Source organism: Triplophysa dalaica, chromosome 11 (genome assembly GCF_015846415.1).
Source record: "Triplophysa dalaica isolate WHDGS20190420 chromosome 11, ASM1584641v1, whole genome shotgun sequence".
NCBI classification, from domain to species: domain Eukaryota; kingdom Metazoa; phylum Chordata; class Actinopteri; order Cypriniformes; family Nemacheilidae; genus Triplophysa; species Triplophysa dalaica.
In genome coordinates this window covers 16,719,810-16,731,835 of record NC_079552.1, presented here as the reverse complement: position 1 = coordinate 16,731,835, position 12,026 = coordinate 16,719,810, and the positions used below count along the sequence as shown (strand labels likewise).

The following is a 12,026-nucleotide window of genomic DNA, read 5'->3' as shown; positions in this document are numbered from 1 at the left end:
CTGAGCTGAGTTGAATAAATCACCTCAGTTTAATTATAGTAACAAAACAGGTAATTAAAATACATGGTATTGCCTCAATTTTTTATTCAGATGTACATTGTCTGTCAGTTTGTAATCAGACAAACAGGAATGAATATTTTTTTTTAATCAAAAATGTATTAGCAATATTTATACAAAATATATATACAGTATATATATTTCAGTTTAAAAAAACATGACTCTATTATTTATATAATTAATATGTGTGCTGTGATATTTAAATGTATATATATATATATATATACACTCACCTAAAGGATTATTAGGAACACCTGTTCAATTTCTCATTAATGCAATTATGGTGGTGGTGTAATGGTGTGGGGGATGTTTTCTTGGCACACTTTAGGCCCCTTAGTGCCAATTGGGCATTGTTTAAATGCCACGGCCTACCTGAGCATTGTTTCTGACCATGTCCATCCCTTTATGACCACCATGTACCCATCCTCTGATGGCTTCTTCCAGCAGGATAATGCACCATGTCACAAAGCTCGAATCATTTCAAATTGGTTGCTTGAACATGACAATGAGGTCACTGTACTAAAATGGTCCCCAAAGTCACCAGATCTCAAGCCAATAGAGCATCTTTGGGATGTGGTGGAACGGGAGCTTCGTGCATCCCACAAATCTCCATCAACTTCAAGATGCTATCCTATCAATATGGGCCAACATTTCTAAACAATGCTTTCAGCACCTTGTTGAATCAATGCCACGTAGAATTAAGGCAGTTCTGAAGGCGAAAGGGGGTCAAACACAGTATTGGTATGATGTTCCTAATAATCCTTTAGGTGAGTGTATAGATATAGATAGAGTTTATATATATATATAAATGAACACACTTTCATGTATAAACAGTATAACAAATATTTACAAATTTATGTTATGTATATATGTGTGTGTGTTTAACATAACATAAATTATATTTAAATATATATACTCTATATATATATATATATTACAAATACTGCTTGATCTTAAATATATACATGTATGATTGTATATGAATGTATATTCCTATAAATATGCACACATATAAATAAAAATGCACACATACTGTATATATTATTATTATATTATATAAACACAAACGTTATTTTGGAATTGCGTTTCATCGATTTGACAGCTCTACTTCTCATGAATCATCTCAAATATTTTAAATGAAAATATCTAGATTTACATATTGATTTAAAATAGTAAATATTATTGGAAAGTCATGCATGTAAAATAAAGTAACTAACATTCTCATAAAGAAAAAATTCTGTGTGTGATTCAATTTATATTTATGCATTTGGCAGACGCTTTTATCCAAAAATTTCATAATACTTTACATTTGTTTCTATTCTAAGTATAGAAACAATACTTCAATCCCATCCCTGGGATTGAACCCATGACCTTGGTGTTGGTAGCGCCATGCTCTAACCACCGAGCCCCAGGAAAGCTGTAGGTTTATGCACACTTGCAGTGGTGTGTTATCAACACACACTAAGACAGAGGCAAGCTTCTTGTCAATGTTGAATGGTTCCTGTCACAACTAATTGTTAAAGGCTGGGTTGCACTAGCTGCACCTCAAAAGAGGCCAAAGGGCCGTGCTCCTGTGAGGTGACCTGTGAAGAATCACAGACTATTATGCATTTAAACCTTTTAAAGTATTCACTTTCCTCGAACAGGAAAGGGCCAATTTAAAGTTGCACAGTTCAGCAATCACATTTGTAAGAGTGTTATCTTAACATGCTTTTTTGAATAATCTATATCCCGCAGCGCTGGGCACCATAATGGCTCTGTTCTCAAATAAACGCTCAGGAGAACATTGATCAGACGGCAGCGTTGCCAGACTCGCTCATTCCACTGCCAAACAAAAAAATTGATATTAAAGTCATGCCGATGCTGGCTGGCAATAAATCATTAAACCTGTGTTAAGATTGACATGATTTATAAGATTCACTTAGAATCTACAAACATTGCAACTCAAAAAGAGTACAAATTAATTTATTTGTTAAGAGTTTTAGAGTAATTTGATTAACAAACTGGTTGTATCTTTGAAAGTTGCTTTAACTTATTATAAAAAGTTTGTATAGTTTGCCTTTGATTTAAGTTTTTTCACTGAGCAGGTGTAGGAGAGCATATGTTTGTTCGTGCATAAATGTGTATCCAGGCCCTGGAAGCGTCTTTTAATTAAAAAAAATAAAAATACATTTCTCTGGAAGACTATAAATGTGACCCTGTCTGTGAAATCCAGTTTGATTTTAAGCATTAATATCACCATGATTTCAAACTTTTACATGGATTTATCAATATTCAAGATATAAAAGGTTATATTTTCACAGAATGTTTTTTACCTTATGTTGTTTGATTTTATGCGGAAACCAAATATGGTAAGAGGCGTTACATTTCCGTCACGCACTTGCAGTTTTCGACTAATCACTACACACTGGTTAACTGGCCAATCATAGCACACCTCGCTTTTCAGAGTGATGAGCTTTGTTAAAAATCTGCACATTTCAGAGAGGCGGGGGAAAGAGAAATACAAACATGCACGGTATGTGGAAATTACTGCGTTTTGAACCTTAAATCGTGTATACACATTGTATTACATCTAAAAACAAACATTAATATTCGTTTTAGCCGTGTCATATGACCCCTTTAAAGTTCTTATTGACATTTCTAAATACAAGTTTGACACACTGCTTGATTCAAGACTAAAGGAGATACACGTGTATGAATATTTAGGTCTTTAACTGAACTCTCTTCTAGGATAATTCTCCTGAGATAAAGTAAGAATCCAAACTCAACGCAGTATCAAATATTTTTTCAAAATATATTTTTTTCTCCTTGCCTATGGGGTATGCTTGTATTTCATTAAACACTTTCTGTCCATCTGCACCTCATTTTATACAACTCAACCACAAAATCTGCTCTTCCGACCTCTGTATTGGTCTCCCCCCTTGTTTATCTCTACTGTCTCATTCTTCAACATCACCCCTCAAAAAATATATTGAGCTGAACACAAAGTGTCTAGTAATACTGTCATGACTTTGGATAAGAAGTGTATGTGCAAACTCTGACTATTCAAGAACAGCCAACACTGTAAAAGCAACCAATGTAGATGATAAAATCATGCCACTTGTGTCTCCAAACACAATTCATAACTAAATAAAAAGAGTCACACTATCTGCAATTGGTTGGGCAAAAAATAGTCCCGCGCCAAACTCACACCATTAGTTGATCCAATGTCACTGTGCTGGGGTGGCTAGGAAATTATTTGAGCATTAATTTGAACACAATTACATATTTAAACAAAAAGTACACACATCACATTTATCATGAAACACAAGCTCTGACAGGAATGTTTAAAAGTGTTATGCAAAGGAATGTTTTACTCATATGAAGGAAATGATGTAATCAGCATGAGAGGACTCAAGGAAGACTCTTTCACACTCTCAAAACACACAGAAAGCCACAGAGTTTGGGTCACATTACCACAATCCGGTCAACAGAGACACCATGTGTACTTACTGGAGGTCCTGCAAGACAAACAAGAGAAAGAGAGAGATTAGTCATGGCAAAACAAATCTTGTTTGGATCATTTATATACAGCAAACACACAACAGACATTTCCTAGTTTGCCAGGAATGGAAAAATAAAATGAGTGAGGTCGAAATTTCCAAAGTCTGAGTGATTCCAAAATGAGTTAGCTGGCAGACATGTTAAGCCTGGACTGAACAGATGAATACATTTAGCCATGAATTCAGCATTTGATTCCTCTCTCCGTAGGTCGTTTCATGAAGTGCGTCATGGGTTGGGGTCATAAATAAATCTGTTTATATTTTTCATAGATCATAGGACCTAAAAGCTCTCGGTGGGATCTATGGCACATGGATGAACAAGCATCCCACCAACCGGAGGACCACTGAGAAGTGAGTGGGAGAATGAGCCACATCACTGGAAGACTGCCTGAAGAGATAAATTGTGAGAACCCAACCCGACAGCGACCAGTTCAACCACACAAACTGTCTTTTTCCTGCATAACTAATGCTTAATCACACTGATTCAATAGCAGTGTAATGAATAGCGGAAACAAAGCCATAAATAGGCCCGGACAGAATCTGCAAACACTCTTTCTGCTGATTCTTTGGGAAAATCTGCATAATTTTGTGGTGAAACATTAACTAAAGATAAAAGCTCTCGCTGAAATATTTAATGAAGACACAAGGGGTGGGAGTGTGTAAAAGTTTGTGAATGGGGGGAGGGGGGGTTGAAATTGTGGGCTCAGATTCCATGTGGGACCAGTCATAAGGTTGCATCCAAGTAATGTGTTTAGTCCTCCTATGTTACACTTTTAGTTAAGTGCAACACAGAGCATTAGAAAACAACAACAGTTGTTTCTTCAGAATAAAGTTCACCTCATTCTGAAAGCCATATGTTAAGTATTATATAAAGCATGCGTTGCATATAGGCACACCGATTAGTTTAGCAGAATTTATGGTCTCTTTTTGAATCCTTTACCCAAAACAAAATCAGCAGAACAGAGATCATAACTCAACAACTTAACCTCTACCATGGAAGGACAGGAAGAAACTGAAAGAGTGGAAAATCTCTTTTCTGCTTGTGTCACATACAATCAACCGGAACGTCTCCTTTAGGTCTTATTTATCTGTTCTGTGTGGACACACATCCGAGAATAAACTAATCCTTCAAAGCAATTCGTAACAGAACTGTTGAACTGTCAGGCCGGAAGCATAAATGGTTCCAAACCTCTCACCCCGAAGAGAATGAAAATGCTACGGTTGCATTATGGTCTCTGTTTGTAATGGCCAGGAGTAACATCATGAACGTTAAAAATCGAAAAAACACAAATTACAAGAATAAAAGTCAGAACATCAAAACAGATCTGAGATCAATTTTAAGACCCAACCCACTGGCTTCAAGTAAGTAAAGTCCACTTTAAGAGAAATAGCACACGCAAACACAATCCATCTCTTCGACAAGAATACCTACATTTGGTCTGAGTCTGTAGCTCACACCTCAAAGCTAAAATGGAGTCTGACAAGCGTATTAACTGTGGCAGTCTTAAGTAATGGTGTAGTCACAGCAATGACAAACCTCTCCTATGGGCCCATCATTTTTCTTTCCTTTCCTGTTTTGAGTAGCCTGTATTTGGGTAGAAATCAGAGCCAGCATTTATCAAAGCTTCTGAGACAGCAAGTCTTACCTGAGGCCTAAAGGCAGGGATATATCAAAGGACAAGTGAACAACACACACAAGTAGGGTGACCACCACCCAACAAACCAAAGTGGGACAGGTAATCCATTTGTGTGTGACACCACTGAACGGAAGTGTGAAACTGGGATATAATAACGGAATGAAACACTTTTATAAATTTTTTCTACCTTTTAGCCCATAATTTTTTTTTTTTATTTAGTCAATTCCAACTACAACATATTTAAGGCGATTTCAATTAAACTGTCTCTTAAAATTTTTGCAAAGATCATACGCGGGGTCATCATGTTTTACAATTTGAAGATCTTTTCAAAAAGTGAAAAAACTAAAAGAATTAAAACAAACAAATAATGATAAAGAGTTTCTCTTTGAAATACCGCTTTTCATTATTTGCAAATATTTTTTATTTGAATACGCTAACCATAACCTTTAGGCTAAACACAGTTAACATGGGAGGATCGCCACCCAATCTACTGACAGACGACGCAGCCTCTTTATGACTGAAATCGCGGCCTTCTTCTCAAACATTGGATAGAAGTCAGGCTTTAAAACATAGTTGGGTTGTATGAGCTCGTTGGAGACTGTGTGCACCGGACTGCTTTGACGGCAATGTAAAATAGTTATAAACAATGGCGCAAACAAGCGTCTCACGTGAGTTTCGTGTTAAAGAACCCGAAATGCGGGACATTTTCTCAACATGTGACTTGCGGAACAAGGCGTGAAAGCGCTGTGCGGTACAATGCAAAGCTGGACGGTAGTCAACCCGCACAAAAGATATGTGTGGTCACACAAGAACTGTTCTCTGAAAATACCCAATCAATCTAAGTCACTTCAGAAGTTCCAAAACGCTATTATTTTACTTATAGTTCTATATATCAGGTGATCCCATTAATCTATATAGAATTACACAGCCGGTCAAACATCTGGAAACAATTGAATGAATTTAGTTGTAGACGATAATTTGTAAGACGTTATTGGTCATTGGTGCCATAAAAAGGGATAGTTCACCCAACAATTTTTTTTGTCATTGTTTATTTTCCCTCATGTTGTTCAAAACCTGTATGTGAAATTTTCTTCAGTAGAACACATAATCAGATATTTTTTTGAAATGTCTCAGTGTCTTTTTTGTCTGCACAACGGAAGTCGATACAGTCCAATACTGTATTTTTGTTACTAACTTTCTTCAAAATATCTTGTTTTGTCAAACGCATTGGAAGGACATGAGGGGGAATAAATGATGACGATGTAATTTTTGGGGAAAACTTATGTGGTTGGAATGAGATTTCAATAAAGAGAATTCAAAGAATGATTGACAAAATGCCAAGTGTGGAGAGCTGTAATAAGCAACTACAATGAGAATATAACTACTATAAGAATCCAAAATCTAAGAATGCTTCAACTCTCTATGCAGTCGATGACTGTGACCCTGATCTCTATAGACAGCTTGAGTTCATGCTTTTTTGATTTAAAGTGTGCATACAAGTTCATTCACAACAGCAGTCCTTTGAGTTTTAGGCAAGGTCGTGTGTACTGAGACCTACCTGGAGCCCCATCACGGCCCTTCTTTCCCCTCAAACCAGGTGGTCCTGATTGGGAAACAACCTACAATTAGTCTCAAAGCCATAGTTTCGTACTAAAACAACAGCTCCACACCACAGCAAAGCCTTTTCTTGCTTTACTAGTGATTCACACTATAGTAAAAAACTATGCAAAATTGCATTACAATGCTAAGCAACAAGGGCAATTACTTTAGACAAATCAGCTTAAAAAGCTAACACCAAGTTAAAAATACATCCCTATGGTAGCGCCAGGCAGATAGCGTGTTAGAAACCATGTCTGTTCAGCCAGCTTAGCGGTACAGTGAGTGGACATTTGGGCAGACTGAGTTCTTGATGGGGGGATCTTAAAGCCCCCGGGGTGAAAGCCGAAACCGAGCACATAGACACGTGGAAGCATGTGTTCTGATTGCTGATGCGTTCTGGACGCACGATTACTTCCTGTTCCACAGACTACATTCATGCAGAGGCATTGAGCAGGGTGTCAAAAATACCCCGTGTGATGATGCCCAGAGGACTCCAGTTGTACAACTGTGTGTGTGTAGAAGGGAGATTTGTGTGAGGGAGTATGCGCTTTGCGTGTTGTGTCTGTGGATATACCTTGCAGTCAACAACACTGAGCTATAAACACAGGGAACATTTAATGCCTTCCTCAAAAGTGTTAAAGTATTGATATCACCTATTGCAATATAAAGATATAAAGAAATTATAAATTAAATTATAAAATATAAAAAATATTAAGATGCCATTATAGGATAAAGGCTACTCTATATTCCAGAAATAAACACACAAATCTAACACAACCAAAAATACCCAACCCTCCCCTCCTCTGCCAGCACCACCCCCCATCATCTGCCAATTTCTCCAAATGCCCCTGTAAACATGCCACAGCGCCCAAGTATGAATGCATCAGCACCGCAAGCATAGCACAGCAAAGTCCAAGCCGAAGATGAGACGGGGATAAGAATAAAACAGCAAATGTTGTGCTAGAAAAGTATGGATTGCATTTCAGACATGCTGCACTGCTTCAGCGATGGGATACTGTATAATATAATGATGCATGGTAGATATTTAGGCATGAAAATTGTCAAAAAAATCTAAATATTTTAAAAATACTATAGTGAATCATATAAATTAAACTTATATGACTTTCTGCTAGCGACAAATGGAGTTGTTTCGACTTCGTGTTGTAAGATTTTGCAGAAAATGAACTTTTGCCCTTTTGTCATTTATAGATGCCTCAATGCACCTTTTGAAATCTGGAAAAACCACTGCGCACAATTCATGACTTTTCACAGCTCTTATATATAACCTTGTCAAATCTGAGTTCACTTGGTCTGCAAATAAAAATGTGCTTATGTGGCGGTTCCAGAAGGCTGAGAAGATTCGTTGACGTCTTTGAAGAAGGCATATGACGCTCTATGCACCTCCAGTATCCGGAGGGAACCAATAAACTTTAAACAAAGGCCCTATCGAGTTCCTAAAGGTCCACAAAAATTTCAAGGCTGGAGAAGCCGACAGTCCATCATATTCTCCAGCCAGTGCTGAACTCAGTGCAGCCCACATGACTGACATCTCACTGAAGAGAGAGACATGGCGAGGCCCCGGTTACAAGTAGTACATCTGCTTCTCGCTTTTGGCGGCTGCTGTGTTAGCCTTAAGCCTTGTGGAACAGGACTCACCGCACCAGCCGACTCTGTTGTAAGAGTTTGGCTAATGTTTGACTACACTTGCACCAACTGGTCAATAAAAAACATCTGACACGTGTGCAATGGGCTCAAAGCGGAGCGTTTGCTTGTAAAAATACAAAAGAAAGGAGACGTACAATGTTAAAGGCTGGGAAAATAGTTTTGTAAGCTTTCCTAGGGGCACATGTTTCTTAAACAAGCCAATGTTCGGTTACTCTCTTTACATCTGGCCAAATGCAACATTTTCAAGAAAGTCTTACAGATGAGGATGAATTGGTTCAGAGTTATGTCTTCTCATTCCAGGATGAGTCTAGATGGAGAAACATTTCTCAAACAATCCCTAAAGAAGAAAAAGTGTGCCATTATGCCCGAGATTAAATAATTATGGAAAGCCACTTATAGGAGTTCAAGACAAAGACGCTTTTGTGATGGCGCCAGAACAATTTCTATTACCCTGACTTTACAATAATTCTCCCAAATTGCTCTCTGGAGGAAAAAATAAACATCAAAAATGTTCATCCTGGGTAGAAGAAAGGTTTCCCCTGCCAGTACTAAATGGTGAAATTGCGAATGGGAGCAACAAATAAATCCTACACTGATCTTTCCTCAACTTTTTCTGAATCTAAAATGAAGATTTGATTTAGATGGCAATCAATAGAAATTTGGACCTAAGAAAGTCATCTATTACTAGAAACCTGAGACACAACTACTGACTCATCCAGATTGGACCACCATGAATTTCAAGGATGGCGCATGTCAAGCTTGTGAACCATCATGTTTTTATTTCTGGTAAAACTAGTTGACTTTAATCTACGTTCAAAGCACTTAAATCTACATTAAGATGCTCCAACGCCAGTTTCTTACCTGATATAGAGAATTACCAGATTAAAGAACAAAACATGTAGGATGACTTTCCGAGTACTCATCGTTTTTGAGCTGTGGTGTACAGTTAAAGTGGTACAGGATGTGCGAGCGGACATTTGGTTTAAATAGAGTTTGCCTCATTTCCTCTTTAATTGGCCAATTTGCTGGTCTGAATTGAGATCCACTGACATTTCAATGGGGTTAACATGCTTGACTTTAATGTGCTCTTAAAATTTGTTGGGTCCTGCTCAATGAATCAGCAAGTCCAAGCCAGAAGGACAAGTACTTGACTTCATTAGTAGAAACAGGAGGGATTTAAAGTGACAGCAATCTCAATAGGGCCAGCGAGTGCCTAAATTCCACTTCTTTATCCACGCCTATCGGAAAAATCCTCAGTTAGTGGCCCTGAGGTCATTGTGTCTATCACAAATAAAAATGCAGATTTAAAGGAGTGGAACTGCATACACATCTGCCAACTCTCGCAGATGCTGAAGTCATTACACTGCAGTAGCAAAGTGTTATAAAATGCAAAAGAATTTGTGTGGACACTTGTGTGTTGGTGTTAAAGACAGTTGGGAAGAATGAGTGAATACAAAAAGTGGTCCCCTATTGTTACATATTGTAACTTCGGTAAGCAATACAGACTGTTTCAGCGGCGACAACATAAACAAATGTTCTGTGGCCCAAAATTAACTTCCGATAGACCTCCGCAAAGAAACATTAACTGCTGAGTAGTTTTAATTTAATTCAATACAAATCATATACGATCAAATCCGAATCCAAATTAATATCAATCTAAATAAAATATATAATAAATTGTTATAATATAACCAAACACAAACCAGAAGATAACTTCGGGCCAGTGAGTCCGATGAAACCGTCTATAAATATATTATCCATATAGCTAACTTATATAACATGTGTGTCCATATGTAACAAATGCGTCACACTTTTTGGGAAAATCATAAAAAAGCATTCTGTGAAAATAATTCTTGATATCTTGACTGAGCAAGCCCATGTCATTGAAATCATTGTGAAATAATGACTTATATCAAACTTTGAAGCTCACTATCTCATAATTAGTTTTTGAGGTTTTTAAAGACTGAACCGGATATGCAATATGTTAAATAACTTGTGAAGCAGTTTCCGGGAAAGGTATGAGTCTTGTTCCTTGCACTCAATAACCTCTGAGCCGCTCGTACAGTGTCAAATGTTTACTGTAACCGCGAGAAAGCATCTAACAACCTTTATGGTGTGAAAATATCCGGTGTGAGGTTGGATCAATGCCCAATAAACAGATTGAGGAAGGGAGAGGAGCTGTCCGAAGAGAACGTTGTGGCTGTGAGGGTAGTAACAGTGATTGAAGTCTTGTCTCTGTGCTTGTACAGCATGACTAAATATAACTCAATACCAAATGATTGGCACACAACAAATTGTGAGGTATCAAGAAACATCTGGTTTAATGGAATTTAAAGGTGGAGTGGTTGATTTGGAATGGTGCTAGCTTTAGCCAGCTAGCACTGAAATTATAATCCCACGCTCTATGCAGTTCGCAGTCCACAGCCATGCGTCCTCCAAACACATAAATGTATTTTGTTAATCCACGAAACGAATTACACTAAATCTAAATCCATTAAATTCTTCTCAAAGCATGTACATCACCTATTCTGCCTTTAAAGGTAGTTCACCCCAAAATTCTGTCATTGTTCACCCTCATGTCATTCAAAACCTGTATATACTTTATTTTGAGAAATGTCTCAGTGGTTTTGTGTTCATGCAATGGAAGTCAATGGGGATTAATGTTGTTTGGTTACCAATGTTCTTTTCTGTTCTGCAGAAGAAAGAAAGTCATACAAGTTTGGAATGATGACATCCTTTTTTGGGTAAACTATACCTTCAAATTCTATTAACCAGGAATGTACGTACAATTTAAAGAATGAGAACATAGTATAAACCTATACATAATAAGAAGAACAAGTTCATTACAAGAGGTTGACATGCTTTTCCCTTTAACAGCACAAATGCAAAAGAAACCCCATAACCTCCAAAGTAACAAACACATTACTTATGCAAGACAAGCGTCCACCAGGGCAGGGTTAAACCAACAACCCGTCTACTGCTGAACAGAAACTCTGACACTTTGGAGACTTTGGGGATGGTTTATGCTTTTTCTGTGACAATTCTAATTGCGATGCATACACTTGTGAGTCCCCTTTAACCTCCGGGAGTTTAAATACGACAGCAATGCTAAGAGGGTGATAAAGGGCAAGTTTACTGTGGAAATAAAAGGTTGGACCTCACAGTAAAACACACTCGCTTAAAAGGAAAAAACAATTCATCAGATAGACTAAAAACACTTTCATGAATGGCCCGTTGACATCCTTATCACGAGGACAACAACATTTTGTTCCATAAACACAAATCAATCTCTTTAATAGTTTTGTTTGATACAGCACATCCTCTCCAAGTAAAGTCAAAAATGAGATTTCTCTCAAAATGGCGTCAGATGCTTTTAATACCCAAACCAGACAAAACCGTTATTGAGCTTTGTCACGTTGGTTAAGCGATAAACTTCCGACTACGGAACTCCCGCAGGACCACCGTGCTGAGGGTTTTCGCTTGACTTCGCTCTGTGGCCAAGTCCGAAAAAATGAAGTGCGAGGGA

The 12,026-nt window shown here is 37.7% G+C and overlaps 1 protein-coding gene across 5 annotated transcripts in view; it reads right to left on the bottom strand.

The window, feature by feature from the left end:
- col13a1 (collagen, type XIII, alpha 1) overlaps positions 1-12,026 on the bottom strand; it is an 85,704-nt gene that overhangs the window by 50,982 nt on the left and 22,696 nt on the right. For all 5 annotated transcript variants that reach the window (XM_056760304.1, XM_056760308.1, XM_056760306.1 and 2 more), the window contains exon 3: positions 3,550-3,557. In XM_056760304.1, the coding sequence (XP_056616282.1) occupies positions 3,550-3,557 (8 nt within the window). The remainder of the gene's footprint in view (positions 1-3,549; positions 3,558-12,026) is intronic.